General features: G+C 49.3%; 1 protein-coding gene across 3 annotated transcripts in view; it reads left to right on the top strand.

Annotated features, from left to right (window-relative positions):
- trrap (transformation/transcription domain-associated protein) overlaps positions 1–19,006 on the top strand; it is a 102,892-nt gene that overhangs the window by 20,940 nt on the left and 62,946 nt on the right. For all 3 annotated transcript variants that reach the window (XM_061226072.1, XM_061226082.1, XM_061226062.1), the window contains exons 25-43: positions 232–429; positions 520–780; positions 1,051–1,212; positions 1,448–1,544; positions 2,248–2,369; positions 2,821–2,991; positions 3,876–3,944; positions 6,131–6,250; positions 6,811–6,930; positions 7,109–7,273; positions 7,605–7,786; positions 8,646–8,844; positions 11,138–11,266; positions 11,915–12,181; positions 14,312–14,518; positions 15,871–16,029; positions 16,331–16,465; positions 16,571–16,681; positions 17,167–17,313. In XM_061226072.1, coding sequence (XP_061082056.1) covers positions 232–429; positions 520–780; positions 1,051–1,212; positions 1,448–1,544; positions 2,248–2,369; positions 2,821–2,991; positions 3,876–3,944; positions 6,131–6,250; positions 6,811–6,930; positions 7,109–7,273; positions 7,605–7,786; positions 8,646–8,844; positions 11,138–11,266; positions 11,915–12,181; positions 14,312–14,518; positions 15,871–16,029; positions 16,331–16,465; positions 16,571–16,681; positions 17,167–17,313 — 3,021 coding nt within the window. The remainder of the gene's footprint in view (positions 1–231; positions 430–519; positions 781–1,050; positions 1,213–1,447; positions 1,545–2,247; positions 2,370–2,820; positions 2,992–3,875; positions 3,945–6,130; positions 6,251–6,810; positions 6,931–7,108; positions 7,274–7,604; positions 7,787–8,645; positions 8,845–11,137; positions 11,267–11,914; positions 12,182–14,311; positions 14,519–15,870; positions 16,030–16,330; positions 16,466–16,570; positions 16,682–17,166; positions 17,314–19,006) is intronic.

Below are 19,006 nucleotides of genomic sequence, written 5' to 3'. Positions count from 1 at the left end.
TTGTCTGGTGAATAGAATATTCCCTGTAATTCTGTCAAAAAGTGAAAATCCTGCCTTCTGGTCCTCTTGTTTTCCTCAATTGCACCAAGCAAAATCGATTGAGCACAGGAAACTATTTGAATCCAAAATAATGGATGTATTTGACCTAGGTCTGATAGTCAGGAGAGGAAAGCTCCTTGTTTCCATGGCGCCATGTGTAAATGCCTTTTGGGCTTTCCTTTGACCACACAGGCCTGCCAGCTGCCCCTGTTCTCCTACATCGTGGAGCGTCTGTGTGCCTGCTGCTACGAGCAGGCCTGGTACGCCAAGTTGGGCGGCGTGGTGTCCATAAAGTTCCTCATGGAGCGGCTGCCTCTCATCTGGGTGCTGCAGAACCAGCTGACCTTCCTCAAGGCCCTGCTCTTCGTGATGATGGACCTCACGGGCGAGGTGGGGCACCAGCTGCTCTGTGGCTTTGTTTTTATTTTTGTCCTTCTGGTGGTTCTGGTGTCTGAGCTCTGAGTGCCCTCCTCTGCCCAGGTGTCCAACGGGGCGGTGGCCATGGCCAAGACCACCCTGGAGCAGCTCCTGGTGCGCTGCGCCACCCCTCTGAAGGACGAGGAGAAGACGGACGAGCTGCTGGCCGCTCAGGACAAGTCCTTCCACATGGTGACCCACGACCTGGTGCGGGAGGTCACCTCCCCCAACTCCACCGTGCGCAAGCAGGCCATGCACTCTCTGCAGGTGCTGGCCCAGGTCACCGGCAAGAGCGTCACCATCATCATGGAGCCCCATAAGGAGGTGAGCGTGCGTTCCTGGAAGATGTGCCGTTATTACAGAATTCCGATGTTGCCACAATAAGATCCACACAGCCGTTGGTCCCTTGAGCAAGGCCATTAATTGCTCCAGGTGAGGATTGTCTCCTGCTTTGTCTAATCAACTGTACGTCGCTCTGGATAAGAGCATCTGCCAAATGCCAGTAATGTAATGTAATGGAATGTATTATTTGCCCTTTCCACGGCATCTTTGGTGAGTTTGCTGGAGTTTTTACGGTTGGGTTTTGTCCCTCAGGTGTTGCAGGACATGGTGCCGCCCAAGAAGCATCTGCTCCGTCACCAGCCTGCCAATGCTCAGATCGGCCTGATGGAGGGCAATACCTTCTGCACCACCCTGCAGCCCCGCCTCTTCACCATGGACCTCAACGTCATGGAGCACAAAGTCTTCTTCACCGAGGTGGGCAAGCAATCGCAGTCACTGCACACCGTGCCGTGTACTGCACACATGGCTTCATAGTGTTAGTGCCTAATGATGGAGTTAGTGCCTGAGGTGTGTTTGACATGAGGTCAGTCCTGTGGACGTTCTGTGTTGATCTAGCGGTGGAGCTCCTGGCCAGGTGTCACTCTAAGTTTGGTAAGATGTTGCTGCCGTTTATGCAGCTGACTGTGGGTGTGCGGTCTTCTTTTCCCAGCTGCTGAACCTGTGTGAGGCAGAGGATGCTGCCCTGATGAAGCTGCCCTGCTACAAGAGCCTGCCCTCGCTGGTGCCCCTGCGCATAGCCGCTCTCAGTGAGTACAGAGAACTGAGACTGAGAACGCCCCCTCCTGGATGTCTGGAAGTGTTTATTAATGGGTGAAAGTGGTTTATATACTATATGAGTGAATGGATATTTTTTTTCCGAATTTTCAGTTTTGTGTTGCGATATGCCTAGCGTAGTGTATCTGGTTTGATCATCTTCCCACAAGTGCAAACCTGTAAGTATTTTCACATGTAACCATAGCAACTTACAGAATAGGCACTGTCAACTCAAAGCTGAGGACACATTCTGAAAATGCCGCTATTTGCTTGCACTGAGGGGCCAAAAGAGCTTTGTGAAATGAAGGTAATTTGCATTTCATTGAATTACTTGAATGGAAATGAACAAGGGGAAAGTACTTCATTTAGCGACATAGAAAGAGGCTGAAAAATCTTTGTACTCCATACAAAATGAAGATAGATATTTGTTGTAATCTGGTTGTGCTTGAACCATACAGTTTTTTTTTTTATTTTAAATTTATTTATTTTATTTTTTGTTTGCAAGTTTAACAGTGCATTTTCCGATAAGTATTTTGTGTTTGTACTTTTTCAAATTGTTCTCGGAGAATTGTACCTCATTCAGCGACGTGCTGGCCTGGAGAGATGGCAGGGCAGGAAAATGAGCACCTGTCTCTCGACACAATAATCCCCTCCTCTGCTCTGAAGCCCTCTCCTGTTCCGTTTCCTCTTGTGCAGACGCGCTGGCCGCCTGCAACTACCTGCCCCAGTCCAGGGAGAAGATTATCGCCGCGCTCTTCAAGGCCCTGAACTCCACCAACAGCGAGCTGCAGGAGGCGGGCGAGGCCTGCATGCGAAAGGTCAGCTCTCCAGCCAGGCCCGCTTCCCGCTTCCTGTGTGCTGCCCCCACCCCACCCCGGTCCCCGTGCCCCCCCTCCCCGCGCCTCCTCTCGCTCTCTGCCCTGCTTCTGCTAATGAGTTCTGCCAGGGAAAATCAATACAGGATGGAGCGAAGCACTGGGCGGCTGGAAGTAAAATGAATGTGGTCATAATACATCATTCCTCTCTGTAAAAATCTGCACAGGGCTTATTGGAGTGGCCTTTCTCCTCCTAATGGAGACACACTGGATTTGTTAGCTTTTCGCCTGTAAGCCTGACGCAGCCCGGGCTAAAAATGCAAAGAGAAAAATGTGAGGCTGGGGAAAATAGGAATTTGCATATAAGCCAGAGAATATAAAAATTATTTGTTTGCTCCCAGCAAATTTATCTGCCAGCTATAATTCTATGTGTGTGTGTCTGTGTATGTGGCAGTTCCTGGAGGGCGCTACCATCGAGGTGGATCAGATACACACGCACATGCGCCCCCTACTGATGATGCTGGGAGACTACCGCAGCCTGACCCTCAACGTGGTCAACCGCCTCACGTCCGTCACCCGCCTCTTCCCCAATTCTTTCAACGACAAGTTCTGTGACCAGATGATGGTGAGTGGCGGCCTCTCGGTCTGTTTGACACGCTAGGGTTCCTCCGTGGTCACGCTACGGTTCCTCTGTGGTCAGGCTTCACACTCCTCCGGTCCCCTCCTCACCAGTGACCCCAGCATTTTCACTCTGAGCCCAAAATGCAAACCGGGATCTTCAGTGTGTCTCCACTTTCATCTGCTCTGCTGTCTTAGAAAGCACGAGTGGTAAATTGATTCCTGAGATATGCACTTTTGTGATAACCATAACCTTGAAACGTACTTTTTTAACGTAAGTTTTAGCGCAAGATACTGGTTTTAATTAGCTACTTGAATTATGTAAAGTGTTTAAAAACTTTTAACATTGTCTGCCTTGCCCCTGCTGACTGCATTGCATTGGATGACAAAGTAACAAGCAATGCAAACTTAACACGGTCACTACAGACAGAGTGAAGCGTTTGCACCGTCTTAAACTTCCTTGCTAAAAAGCTAAGACAAGTAAGCAATAAGCTGGCACAGGCAGACTATACATTTTAGCCTGGTAATTCTCAAATATGTACACAGGCAGGTTCTGTGATCACAAAGCAGGATGACCAAGTTAGCTGGAGTAAACGGAGTAAAACCCGGAAAAGTTGTTTTTACTTATGTGGTTCCAGATTTGGAAGGGTGTTGGGTTTCACAGTTTACTCTGTGAGTATATCCAGCTAATGAGTTGCATCACAGCAGAAGTGATTCTTGATTTGTGTGCAATGCCGCAATTACTCCCTACCAGATGTCACTAAAACAACCAAAAGCGAGAATCTTACATATTCCCCTCTCTCTGTCTTTCTCTCCCCCCCTCTCTCTCTCTCCCCCTCTCTGTCTCCCCCCCCCTCTCCCTCTCTCTCTCTCTCTCCCCCCCTCATACAGCAACACCTGAGGAAGTGGATGGAGGTGGTGGTGATAACTCACAAAGGCGGCCAGCGCAGCGACGGCAGCGTAAGTGTGAGCCGGGGAGGCGCAGGGGAGCGGGGAGGCGCAGGGGAGGTGCGGGGGGGCCGGAAGGCGCTGGGGAGCGGGGAGGCGCAGGGGAGGTGCGGGGGAGCGGGGAGGCGCGGGGGAGCAGGGAGGTGCGGGGAGGCGCTGGGGAGGCATGGGGGAGTGGGGGAGCGAGGAGCAGTGGTGCCGCCACGGCCCCTTCCCTGACGTTAACCAAAAGTAGCGACAGGCGGCAACAGAGCCTGCAGCTCAGTGAAGCGATGAGGTCAGAAGCACAGCCTTGTTCCTGGATCAGAGGAGGCTACTGTAGTGAAGCCCCAGCGCTACACAACGCTAACGATAGGAGAGGATGTAGCGGCTGCTTACAAGACACCTTTAACGTTAACGAGTGGGAACGTTAGCGGGGCGGGGAGGGGTGGGGCTGTCCTCCACGCTCAGCCCAAACAGGCCTCCTCAGGTGTGCGGTGCGTGCGGTCGTATTGCACTCAGTGATTAATTAGGCACCAGCTCCTGAGGCCCAGGCCAGTAATGAGCCCTGTGTGGTGGGTCCTTGTTATCTCCCGGACAGATAACCTTGCCAAGTTAAAATAAAAATAAAAACGTAAAGTAACGGTGAGGGAAAGACTTCCCATTTCCACCGCTCTAAAAAAAAGAAAAAAGAAGAAAGTGTTCTTTCTTTCTCCCTTTTTCTCTTTCTGCATTCCAATTGGATCATATACTCTTAATGCTGACAGTGAATCTGCAGAGTACTGTAGGAGTGCCATGCAGCAGCTGGGTGGCGGGGGGGGGTGTGGAGGAGGGGTTGGGGACGGTGCCTAACACACTAGAGACGTGTGTGAAAATGAGGAGAGTGCAGGTGAGAATGGAATCTGCTCGGGGCTCACAGCCTCGCCGAAGGGTTAAAGCGAGAAAACGATGAGGCGACTCGGAGCCGGCTTTGGGTAATAGATATTTCTGTTTTTCACATGAGAAACGGGCTGTGGGTGGATCAAACGGGAGCATCTGTTAGATAATGAAAGAGCAGCCAGCCACTGCGTACCCTTTGATACAGCGGAGATCTGATGTGGAGGAAAGTAAACGACAGACTGGTGCTCCTCTGCGAAGGCAGGCCAGTCCACTGTGACCTCAGGGTGGGGGGGGGGGGGGGGGGGGGGTTACTAGTCTTTGCTTTCAAAGTTATTTTTCTCTGATGATGACAGGCATTTTCCCTGGGTGACTTGAAGGGTCATGAACATAGTCATATGCTTACTTTATTTTTTTGAGCTTGCACCTTTTCATTTTTTCATTAAATGTCATTTTCTGAATGATGGGTGACTTGTTTCTTCCTGTTTTCAACACCTTCATGGCACCCCCCCCTCCCTATCACATTGCTTTCTATTGACCCTTTCTGTTGTCTCCTATTCTGGCACAGCCTGCCTTGGAGGGCGTCGAGGTGAGATGGGGTCTAGCTCGGCCTGCCTATGTACTCCTAGTGCTCACTTGCTGTGGTTGTGGTTTAATCTCTGTCGTGGTTTAACCTGTGTGTATTTGTGTTTGTGTGTGTAAATTCAGTGCTTAGGTTTTGGTTGTCTGAAGCTTTCTAATGGTGCCCTCTCTCAGGTTAGCTTGGTCCGTGAGGAACTTCTGAGTCATTTAGCCCATTTTAGAGCAGGGTTGGAAACCTTTTTAATGATCGAATCGCAAGTGGCCAGCCTTATTATGAAGTTCTCAGGAAGGGAATGTTCAGGGCAGCCTAATTGGGCTGACCGTTGTTCTCGAAGCAGCCTTAAAACTTTTGGACAGTTTGAAGCAACACCCAAATAAAATTGCTCACACACGATGGTAATTGGTGTTGCACCCGGAGATAGGTTTGTTCTGCCTCAGATGGTCTTGTCACAGTTGTAATATTTGTGCCTGAGCTACAGCCCTGCCATTGTGCCTGCCCTTGCTAGAGCTCCCGACTTATTCCAGTTTGTGACTCCTGTAAATTGTCCTTGAACGCGTCATCTTTTAAAACGGTGTCTGTGTTTTACAGTGATGCTTGCTGTGATGGGCAACCATAGGTTTCAGTTATGGCCAGGCATTTCTCAGATGAGTCATCAGTACCGGTTTCTTCTGGCTGGCCCTCTCCACAGTTTGGGCTAGGAGGGTCAGTGCTCGCCTGGCTGCTGCTCGTCTGTGGCTGACTTTGCGCTTCCTATCCACAGGAGATGAAGATCTGCTCGGCCATCATCAACCTCTTCCACCTGATCCCGGCCGCGCCCCAGACGCTGGTCAAGCCCCTGCTGGAGGTGGTGATGAAGACTGAGCGTGCCATGCTCATCGAGGTAGCTTTCAGGAGCTCTGCGTCTGCTGGCGCCGCTAAAACCTGACTGCGGTGATACTGGGCTGACTGTCACTGCAGAAAGTGAAATATAAGTCGATCTCAACACGTTTTGAAACTCAATATCTCATTTCATTTACTTTTTGGCTGAATAAGACAAAATGTCTGCCCATGAGGCGAGGCCATTTTGACTCATTTTAAGATTTGCCAATGGTATTAGATGATTTCACTTGTCAGGCGAACAGTACCTTAAAACAAGCTAATATTTGAGAAAAACGGATCTTAAGTCTTACTACAAGACAAAAAAGCTTGTTAAGACACATTTTTGGCAGTGTGTCGCTGCAAGGGCGAACAGTCTTTGGCTGCCCAGATGCGGTTCTATCAGTGCTACATCGAGCATGGCGGCGTTGAGTGCTTTGCGACCGACGGCTTTGTTTATTTTTACGGCGCTCCTCCTGTCAACGCCTTCAGTTCTGCGGAGGGTTGTTGGGCGAGTGCCCCTTGCCCCCGTGCCACGCTCCCGTCAGTCTGACGCCGGCTCTCTGCTCTCTGTGTGTCCCGCAGGCTGGCAGCCCCTTCCGCGAGCCTCTCATCAAGTTCCTGACACGCCACCCCTCCCAGACCGTGGAGCTGTTCATGATGGAGGCCACCCTCAACGACCCGCAGTGGAGCCGCATGTTCATGGTACAGTCACAGCGGCCATTCTGGCTCTGGTACAGTCAGAGCGGCCATTCCGGCTCTGACCAAGTCAGTGCTCCAGGCCTCGCCCGCCAAGAAGCTATTTACAGTACACTTCATGTTTTTGTTCTCGGTTTTACAATGTTTTTCTGTCCGTGCCCTCTACCCCTGCCTTTTCAAACAGAGCTTCTTGAAGCATAAAGACGCCAAGCCTCTCAGGGACGTCCTGGCGTCGAACCCCAGCCGATTCGTGCCCCTGCTGGTGCCAGCCGGCCCCGCCGCCACTGCACGCCCTGGCTCCCCGTCCACCAGCACACAGCGGCTGGACCTGCAGTTCCAGGCCATCAAGGTGAGCGGGGAGGGGGCAGGAGGCAGGCAGCTGCCAGCCAGAACGGCAGGGGACTCTTAATCTGGAGATAAACAGCTGTTCTACCCACTGCACTCTTATCCTCTTGGTGAAATCCATCTGCAGTGGGATTTTGCAAGTGAAATGAATTGTGAAGATGCTAATTTGTTTGTTTTGAGGTTGCGTTTAGACTGGTGCTTGCTGCGGCTCTAAACGGTAGATTGTTCTCCTCCCCTGTGCATGTTCTTCGGTGCGGTGGATGAGTGTTAGTTGGGTAAAGTGCGCAGATGCCTCCCGCTCCTGGCTCCTCTTTGACCCGTCCTCCCCCCCTCAGATCATCAGCATCATCGTGAAGAACGACGAAGGCTGGCTGGCGGGGCAGCATTCTCTGGTCAGTCAGCTCCGTCGCGTGTGGGTCAGCGAGGCCTTCCAGGAACGCCACCGCAAAGACAACATGGCCGCCACCAACTGGAAGGAGCCCAAACTGCTGGCCTACTGCCTGCTCAGCTACTGCAAGTACGGCAGCCATGAGCGCTCGCATGCACACAATGTGGGAATGCAGACACACAGTCACAGAGCCACAGACAGTGTTCAAATACAGACACACAGGCACAGAGCCACAGACAGTGTGCAAATACAGACACACAGGCACAGAGCCACAGACAGTGTGCAAATACAGATACACAGGCACAGAGCCACAGACAGTGTGCAAATACAGACACACAGGCACAGAGCCACAGACAGTGTGCAAATACAGACACACAGGCACAGAGCCACAGACAGTGTGCAAATACAGACACACAGGCACAGAGCCACAGACAGTGTGCAAATACAGATACACAGGCACAGAGCCACAGACAGTGTGCAAATACAGACACACAGGCACAGAGCCACAGACAGTGTGCAAATACAGACACACAGGCACAGAGCCACTGACAGTGTGCAAATACAGACGCACAGGCACAGAGCCACAGACAGTGTGCAAATACAGACACGCAGGCACAGAGCCACAGACAGTGTGCAAATACAGACACACAGACACAGAGCCACAGACAGTGTGCAAATACAGATACACAGGCCTAGAGCCACAGACAGTGTGCAAATACAGACACACAGGCACAGAGCCACAGACAGTGTGCAAATACAGACGCACAGGCACAGAGCCACAGACAGTGTGCAAATACAGACAAAAGCACACCCACAGACACATGTTGTGCATTAGAAGGCACACAAGCATATAATACAGATTCACACACACTCGGTTATGTACTGCATTAAAATGTATAGTTTATACTGGCACTGTGACCTGAATAGAAAACATCACTCTCCAAAATAAAAGCTGCATCTTCAGTGTTTTATCTCCATTTCCTGGCAGGCGTAATTACTCTGAGATCGAGCTGCTGTTCCAGCTGCTTCGCGCCTTCACTGGGCGCTTCCTGTGCAACATGACCTTCCTGAAGGAGTACATGGAGGAGGAGATCCCCAAAAACTACAGCATCGTCCACAAAAGGGCCCTCTTCTTCCGCTTCGTGGAGTTCAACGACCCTCATTTCAATGACGAGCTCAAGGCCAAGGTGACGTCACATGCCTTTCCTCTTCTCCAAAACATTACTCTTTCTCTGTTAATCAGCACGACTATCCTACTTTAGTTTTCGTGTCACCGTTGTTTACATTTGCATACTGAAGTTTATTTTATTTTTAAAAAAAATTTTTTACACTTCTAAGCACCAAAATGGCGGCAGCAGAAAACTGCGTCTGATGGATACTCAATAAGATTTATACCTCCACAGTTTGGTGTTATGGCAGGCTCCAGAACTGAATCTCGTCCAGCATTTATATTGCCAACAGTGATTTGTCTCGTGTGCAGTGGTTGGGAGAGAAAAAATAACCCTTAAAAAAAATAAAAATGGCCCAAAAATTGATTGGCTGTCTGTCAAACAAAGCGACGCTATTATGTAGGCCTCCGAGGGGTGCTTGACTTGCAGAGAAGGTAACGTCGTCTGCTGTGCCCCTCCTCGTCTGCCTCTGAAAGTCTTTGAAAGTTCAAATGCATTTTTTGACACAGATGACTGCATTTCTGCCACGAAGAGCATTACAAGCAGGAGTCCTGTTTTTAATTAAGGAAGGGGCACGGCCTGCGTTGGGAGCCGCGCGCTGTCGCCCTCCTCCAGAGACGGGCTGCTTCCTGGCCGTGAAGGACCCTGCTGAATATGCATGGCTCCTCTGCAAAAGGCCGGCCTGACACAGTCCGCTAAGCTCTCAAAGGCAGCGCTCCGACCGAACGTGCCGCGCGGAGGCGCGCTGATAAATATTAATCTGCCGTCGGACCGGAGAGCCGGCTCTTAATGAGGCTAAACCTCATCGCCGTCAGCGTGAAGGGCTGACGGCCGTGTCTCTTAATCACCTGCCGTGGTTTTTATTTAAAACCCAATTTCGCTTTCGCCGGAATTCGCATTTCGTATTCAACAAATAGCGGCGTCGAAACAAAAACGCATGCAAAATGTTTTTGTGCGATTCCTTTGAATGTTTTGAAAGTTGAATGAAATTTAAGCAGCGAGATGCGAGGCCTCGCTCTCTTCCTGAAAGCATTCCCGGGCGCGGTGTTGTTTAGTTATTTCTCGGGTAATTGTTTTCCGCCGGCGAGGAGCAGATGCCTACGCCGTGTGTGTCGCTTCCGCTGACATTTAAATAATTGACTAAACAATTTTCCTGAAAATGCCACGCCAGAGGGAGGGGCCGAGGACGGGAGCTGGGGTGAGACGGAGCGCTTGACTCCGCTCCTGCGGCTCCACACTGCGCTCCCATCAGCCACTGCTCCCTCAGCCCCTCCCCCTCCCTACCGTCCATGCCCCCGAGAGTACTCCCCATGTCTAAAATGAGATGGCTTCCAGAAAAGGGCGGAACCCAAGCCTTTTCGCGAGACTGTTCTGGGTCCGTGTTATGCGAATTCTAATGACCCGTTCCTCCCCGGGACTGCTGTTGCTTTGGCAGTGGGCAGTCTTCAGGTATAATGAATTAAGCTAATGTTGTGTTTCCTGGCCGGCATTTCTCATGTTAACGGCCGGCCGAGGCCCTCGTTAGAGTTCCGGGTAGTAGAGGCATGTCTGGAGCGAGCGTTAAGCTGACCTGCAGGACCTGGAACGTTCAGTGTATTTACAGTGTAGATCAAGGTCAGACTGACCTGCAGGGTTGGCCGTGCATGTACAGCGTGGACCTCTGTTCTAAAGGTACACGCTCCACACCTCAGACCCCCCAGCTTGTCTGCAGTGATACTGAACATGAGAAGAGCTTTCACTCAACTTTCACTCAACTTTCACATTGGCATGCAAAGCCAGCCTGGCACAGTCCCATCACTCGAGGCTCTAAACAGCAGTCTGTGAAGGCCCTAGGGAGATGCCCATCATCTAATGGCATTCAAGTAACGTGCCTCAGTTTGTGCATTCATATCTCTTGATTAATATCGATGCTGCAGACTGAACAGGAATGGATGAGTGAAGAGGAGCCGCTGTGCTCTTGCTCGTCTTAATATGATTAAGATTTGTGTCTCGTAATAGTTATAATTCAAGTAGGGTAAATGAAGTAGGTTACATTTTAATGTTCATATATTTACCATTTAATAAGTCACACAGTGCTCTGGTACTTTAGAAAGGTTAGTTCAGGGCAAGAAATTATCCTGATTTGGTAGCTACGTTCGCACTTCAATCAAGAGCAATTGGTTTGCTAGCTATGTGGCATGCTGTGCAGAGTGTCCGTTTTGAACAGAAAAAGATTTTATAGGCGAAAGGAAAAAACACTGGAGAAATTACATCATGACACTGGTCCCTACTGCTAATTAACATGGCTGTTGTTTCTTTCTCATATTTCTAGGTCTTGCAGCATATCCTGAACCCGGCGTTTCTGTACAGTTTTGAGAAGGGGGAGGGGGAGCAGCTGCTCGGACCCCCGAATCCAGAGGGGGACAACCCTGAGAGCATCACCAGCGTCTTCATCACCAAGGTAACTGACCGTCCTGGTCAGAGGGGGCTGTGTTTTTAGGTCTTTTTAAGGCACTGACTTTCTGTGAGGAGAGAACCACCAGTGGGAGTCTTTGAAGATCAGATAATTTTTTTTTTACACTTGTTTACCTGCCCCAACCTCAGGATGAAAGAAGCCTCATACAGTCATTGGTAATGGAGGCCACCCTCGACAGGCTTGAGCTTTTGCATTTTTATTCTACCTTAAAATACATTTTCTGCATTCATTTTTAAGGAATTAGGAAAACACCATTAATTTGACCCTTAGACCATCTATCTATTTTATTTTTTCTGGAAGTCTCTACAACCTGAAAGGAATGACAAAACAAGTTCTGAGGCCTATAACATCCAAGTCGGGCATAAATATTGGAAGACCAGTGTTGCTTTTTGTTGTGGGAAAATGCAGCTAACAGTCCTGATGGCAATATCTAGCTTTAAATCTGTTTGCCATGCTGATAAAAATGGACTTTGTCTTGCGAGTTGATGGATGAACTAGATCATTTGCTTAATGAGGAAGAGGGGAATTATTGTTGATGGCAGACAGGGTTGTTTGAGTATATCAGAAACCGCTGACAGTTTCTAGAGTTAGAGTGTAAATGCAAATGGACCGAGCGTGTGCCCTCTCCTCCAGGTGCTGGACCCAGAGAAGCAGGCTGACCTGCTGGACTCCCTGCGCATCTACCTGCTGCAGTTCTCCACCCTGCTGGTGGAGCACGCCCCGCACCACATCCACGACAACAACAAGAGCCGCAACAGCAAGCTCCGTCGCCTCATGACCTTCGCCTGGCCCTGCCTGCTGTCCAAGGCCTGCGTGGACCCGGCCTGCAAGTACAGCGGCCACCTGCTGCTCGCCCACATCATCGCCAAGTTCGCCATCCACAAGAAGATCGTGCTGCAGGTGAGCGAGCACGGCGCCCGGGAACACTGCTGTGTTCGTTCTGTTGGCGGAGTGCCGCTGTAGGCATTACAATGACGGCACTGCTTCTAACTGCTGTTCATCTTTTGTATGTGTTTTGTATGTTGCTCAGTGTATTGTAAAATGGTCTTCTAGTGCATTGTAGATGCAGTGTAGCCTCTGAATTGTAACCACTATCATTTCCGATGTTTTGAGGCGAACGTATGGCTAAACGGAGAGCCCGAATGTAATTTCAAAAGAACTTTACTAGAGCGTTTAACGTCGTACGTATAATAGATATCAGAGGTCGACCGATATGGATTTTTCAAGGCCGATGGTGGTGTTTTCATGGGCAGAAAGGCCGATCGGCTGGGATTTACCGATATTTTCCTTCCTTTCTCCCCTAGTGAATAAAGGTAAAAAATACCAGGTGTAAATTGCATGTGAGAAATGAGAATTCACAGCAGATATTCACAGCGCATGGTGCTGGATTCGGCAGAATGTCACCCTTGGGTCCTGTTATGTTTTCTATTAGACAAATTGGTCTTGAACGTAATAGCGGATCATTTCCTTCCTGACTGAGGCTATTAATCGCCTTAATACTTGGGGCACCTGATTATGTAGAAAAATTATACGGAGAAGAATCGGTTAAATGAATGAATATCAATATAAATGATTTTTTTAATGAACCATAGAAAAAGTTAGGCACTTGTCCTAATTTATCATGCTTCTATGGGGCTGATATGCGAACTTGAATAGCCAATAATGTTTTATTATAATGAAACATTAATTTTTTAATGACAAACTTTACTGCACTCATACTTCATAGTTTGTTAAACTAAACCTTGGAAGTGAGGACGTGACATGTCACATATGTCTATTTGTCTATATTTAGGGTTTAGGTATGATTATGTAGGAAATAACATTTTGGGGGAGGGATCCACTGCATTTACTGGCCAATGCATGACTGCATAGTAGGACAAGGTGCACATTGGAAGACCATTCCTATTCTTGTAGTTGCCGTTACATTGGATTTATCTCAACTTAACCAATAAATGTGATCAGTATTCATCCAAAAACGGATAGTGCGTGGACTATTGATGTTTCAAAAGTAAGGAGATACTCTGGCAAGATTAAGATCTAAAGTGAATTATTTTCAATTCATAAAGAGTAAGATCTGGAGTGCATTCTTTTCAATTTAAAAAGTAATGGGGCTCAGGAACTGTTGCCTGCCCGATACTTTATAGAAGTATTAGCTGGGATCTATCGCAGAATATCGATGAGTGTCAGTGCCTGTTGTGATTAGAAATGTGTCCTACTTTGTTATTTTTTATATCTTGTCTTTTTCTGGTCTGTGTGCAATCAGCATGTTAATCCGATTATGAAACGTATTGCTGGAATACGATCTGGCTGATACTGTTGCAGCATAAACAACCTATTTGCCAAGGGGTTTTGGTTCAGCATGAGGAAGCAAATTTAAATTATGATATTTCCTTTTCATATAGAATATTTGCATTCTATCAGCTTGACTACTATGGCTTATTGTAGTCACTAATAACATACCAAAAACAAGCTATCCTGCCTCAATTTCTTGGCATAACTGATTTAGGAGCCTGGCTAGCTGACGGTGACAAGGTAGCAAGCCAGCTAGTTAAAAATGGCAAGATGATTAAGTTTAGTTTTATTTTATTTGACAAGATTAACCCATTCAGTCCCTTATACCCTTTCAACCAATTAAATTGACTGCTACACTACTGTTCTGCGACACTACTCTTCTGAGCCCCTACTAAATTCTCAACATTCTCAATTTTCTCAACCAAAGCCAAGACTCCTTTGGATGTGGGTGGAGCCCAGTGCTCGTTTCCATCAGGGTCCTTGATGTCTCTTGAAGAGCAGTTGTGTCAGTGAGGTTGTTGAGTTATGTAACACCTCTTTCCCCTGCTGAAAGCAGTGTGTGTGATAGTGAGGTTGTGTTGTCTAACCCCTCTCCCCCCCTGCTGAAAGCAGTGTCTGTGATAGTGAGGTTGCTGAGTGTGTAACCCCTCTCCCACCCTGCTGAAAGGGCAGTGTGTGTGTGTGTGTGTGTGTGTGTGAGGTTGCTGAGTGTGTAAACCCTTTCCCATCTCTCCCCAGGTGTTCCACAGCCTGCTGAAGGCTCACACCATGGAGGCCCGGGCCATCGTGAGGCAGGCCATGGCCATCCTGACCCCGGCCGTACCGGCGCGCATGGAGGACGGCCACCAGATGCTCACGCACTGGACCCGCAAGATCATCGTGGAGGAGGGTCACACGGTGCCCCAGCTGGTGCACATCCTGCACCTCATCGTGCAGCACTTCAGGGTGCGGCCCTCACACACACTCTCCTCTCTCACACACTCCTCTCACACACACACTCCTCTCACTCACACACACTCTCCTCTCACACACACTCTCCTCTCACACACACTCTCCTCTCACACACACACTCCTCTCACACACACACACTCCTCTCACACACACTCCTCTCACACACACTCCTCTCACAAACTCCTCTCACACACACTCTCCTCTCTCACACTCTCCTCTCTCACACACTCTCCTCTCACACACGCCCTCCTCTCACACACTCTCCTCTCACACACACACACACTCTCCTCTCACACTCCTCTCACACACACTCCTCTCACACACACACACTCCTCTCACACACACACACTCCTCTCACACACACTCTCCTCTCACACACACACACTCCTCTCACACACACACACTCCTCACACACACACACTCCTCACACACACACACACACACTCCTCTCACACACACACTCCTCTCACACACACACTCCTCACACACACACACACTCCTCTCACACACACACTCTCCTCTCACACACACTCTCCTCTCACAAACTCCTCTCACACACACACTCTCCTCTCACACACACTCTCCTCTCACACTCCTCTCACACACACTCCTCTCACACACACACACTCCTCTCACACACACACACTCCTCTCACACACACTCTCCTCTCACACACACACACTCCTCTCACACACACACACTCCTCACACACACACACACACACACTCCTCTCACACACACTCCTCACACACACACACACTCCTCACACACACACACACTCCTCACACACACACTCTCCTCTCACACACACTCTCCTCTCACAAACTCCTCTCACACACACACTCTCCTCTCACACACACTCTCCTCTCACACACACTCTCCTCTCTCACACACTCTCCTCTCACACACACACACACTCCTCTCTCACACACTCCTCTCACACACTCTCCTCTCTCACACACACACACACACACACACACACACACACACACACACATGCTCCTCGCACACACACTCTCCTCTCACACGTACTCTCCTCTCACACACACTCCGCTCACACACTCTTCTCACACACACTCCTCTCACACACTCTTCTCACACACACACACACTCTACTCACACACTCTTCTCTCACACATGCACTCCTCACACACACTCTCCTCTCACACCGTTCTGACTTGGCGACCGCTCGGCTCCTCTTAGCATTACCTGAAAAACCCAGGCCCAGAATCACAGGGCTGGTAGCTGCTCTTTCACAGCTGTCGGGCTGGTTAATCGGACGCAGGTCAAAGCTGCAGAACAGTGGGTTTGTGAGTGAAGGCGTCCGTCTGTCCGTCCGTCTGCAGGTGTACTACCCTGTGAGGCACCACCTGGTGCAGCACATGATCAGCGCCATGCAGCGGCTGGGCTTCACCCCCAGCGTCACCATCGAGCAGAGGAAGCTGGCCGTGGACCTGGCCGAGGTGGTCATCAAGTGGGAGCTCCAGAGGATCAAAGACCAGCAGGTACACGCTCCGTCTCGGAGGAGAGGTGACCCTATTCAACCTGGACTGCAAAGTCTTTTTCTTTTCGACTGAGATTTGTCATAGCCAGAGTTGAGAAGCTTTAAATAAACATGGCTGGTTTTTGCGGGCCTATGCGTTCCATATCCACTGTAATTGTCAAATCTTCGGCAACAAACCTCTTAAAGCTAGTCGGCCTAAAGGTTGATTATCAGGCTTCTCTTCCCATTCGTCCTGCTGTGATTGGGCACTCGGTGTGTAACCATGGGAACCCGCGCTGATGTGCTTTGCGTGTGTCTCACAGCCGGAGTCTGAGGGGGACGCGGCGGGGAGCGGGGAGGGGACCAGCAGCGCCTCCGCAGCCATGAAGCGCGGTCTGTCCATGGACTCCGGCCAGGACGTGAAGAGGTTCCGCACTGCTACAGGAGCCGTGAGCACGGTCAGAACTCCTCAAAACACCGCCCCTCTGCTAACGGGTCACTGTGGAGCTGGGGTGCTGCCGCTGCCAGACTGTGAGCTCAATCTGTGTTCGTTTTGTTGGTAGGTGTTTGGACGCAGCCAGTCCATGCCAGGGACTGAATCACTGCTTACCAAGCCTGTGGAGAAACAGCACACCGACACTGTGGTTAACTTCCTCATCCGGATCGCCTGCCAGGTACGCAGAACTAGTTTATTGGTACCTCAGGACTAGTAAAACATCATAACTACCAACCGTATATATATTTGTTCACCCCCACGGTGACTCACAGCAGAGCAGAGCTGTTGAGAGTGGGTGTCCTGCTCAGGGCAGCTGTGGGCAGTCTCATTGGTAATCCCTCACTCTACCACAGAGAGGAACTGGAAGTAAGGATCACATAGAAACTGCAGGATAATCTTTTATATTGGTAATACAGCAACTGTTTTCCTGAGTCACAAACAGTGCCAGGTTTCTCAAAATCTTCATCACAGTTTTACCCATTTGAATGGAGTCTTATAATGCAGTCAGGTGAGTGGTAATTATGAGGAATTATGGCTGATTGGGGCTATTGTGCGGCAGCGATCAGAGGGGCCATTTTGTAGAATCAGTGGCTGTTTTTCCCGATGAGGTGAGAGGCTGTGGTAATGGTGCAGACTGACGCAGGGCGTTGGGTTCCTCCCCAGGTGAACGATAACGCCAGCGTGGCGGGCTCTCCGGGGGAGCTGCTGTCTCGACGCTGCGTCAGCCTGATGAAGACTGCCCTGCGGCCGGACATGTGGCCCCGCGCCGAACTCAAGCTGCAGTGGTTCGACAAGCTGCTGATGACCGTGGTAAGCGCTCCTTTCCCTCAAACGCCAGAACCGACGCGCGTTTAAGACGCCTAACGTTAGCTAACATATTCAAACTTTTCTGTTCGGTAGGAACATTAGCTAACGTTTACTAACAACAACAATGGCTGCTGATGGGAGAAACGCCGTCACAACCAACCTTGACACAACCAACATTTGGTTGTTATAATCCTCTTTAATCAATGTAATATGTGTTCTTACCTTTCAAATAAATTACAGGTCAGCAATTAATCAGCTGGCTGGCACTGTTAGATCAAAGTTGCATCCATTTGTATTAAAAAGGCGTTGGTGGTGAACTGAATAGAATGTCATTTATCAGTAAGGTGTTGGGCTGCCACTGTTTTAGATTAGACTGGCTGCTTTCACCCCAGGATGAGCTGATGTGGCCTGCTCTAGGTCTTTCACTTTTTATGAATGCACAGACATCACATGAGTGTGCTTTTTATTCGGTCATTTCTCTTTGTCGATGTTATCTTTGCCTGCTGGCAGTGCATGCTGGCACTGTCGCTCCTGAAACATCAGCGATTGATATGTTTTGGTCATTGAAGCTCTTGCCAAAAATTCACACCAACAATCACTCCGCAGCCGTGCTACTGTAGTTAATTCTAGACTACGGCCTGTCCAGCGCTGTTAGACCCGACCCTATGCATGTTGGGATGTCATTTGTTCGGTTGTTGGATGAGCCACTCCTGTACAGTAGCAAAGGGCTTGGAAGAGGGCAATCTCAACTCAACAAATATCAGCTCCTATTCCACTGTAGCTTAACTGGACGAGAGGTGAAGTCCCGTGAGCAAGCGTAACTACGCAAGTCTGCTGTTCCTCTCTGAGAAAGGCCAGAGAAAATGTTCAGTATCAAGACACCACGCATGTGCGATGGTGAACAACTGCAAGATAACTTCTCTGTGTTCGCGCTATATATTTCACCCAAGTAAACTGTCCATTTTGTACCTAACAATGTGTAGGCTATCCAACGACCCGTGTGAACCCAATAAGGACTCATGAAGTATAGAGAGTAACAGCTCCTGTAAAAAACTTTACCATAGAGACCCATTGTAAAAAATAAAATAAAAAGGCCCTGCTTAAGCGTGGAACAAATTAGCCTCTGAGTTGGACCTCTATCTATTGTTGTTCTCTCATAGTAGCCTCTTTGATTATTATGGTTGTCTCACTTAGCCAAGGTGTTTTTCTTTGTTCACTAACTGTAGGCTTGTAGACTGAACAGCAGCAGCACTAGATAATTACCTACATACCTTAATCTTCATTTTCCTCTGTGAAAAGCAAGCCAACTTAGCCCCTTATCTGTATTTCATACATTAAATCCTTTTCAGCAGAAAAGCGAGCGAGCGGTGGCCATCTTGTGAGGTCCCAGCGCTCAGTTTGAAATATAGCCACCCAACCACCTCCCTTGTGAGCCTGGCACGGTGGCCAGACCAATAGGCCAATAGTTTCAGTTTGTGGACTGTGGACTGGACTCCGGGCAGATCGATGCCGTTTCTGTTTGCCGGTGACAAAGACCTTTTTATCGATCCGTGCATCTCAGGTTGCCTCTTCAAAGGTTCCCAAGGGCTTCACCTACAATAGTTCTGCTGGCCAGTCTGTCCCAGAAAGGCGTTCCGTCTTTTGTCCCAAATCTGTATTCAGGCCTTGCTTTTCGGATGTCTTCTTTTTTTTTTTT

This window comes from Conger conger, chromosome 2, assembly GCF_963514075.1.
Source record: "Conger conger chromosome 2, fConCon1.1, whole genome shotgun sequence".
Taxonomy (NCBI): domain Eukaryota; kingdom Metazoa; phylum Chordata; class Actinopteri; order Anguilliformes; family Congridae; genus Conger; species Conger conger.
Note: the sequence above shows the minus strand (reverse complement) of the source record. Positions and strands in the feature narration are given on the sequence as shown.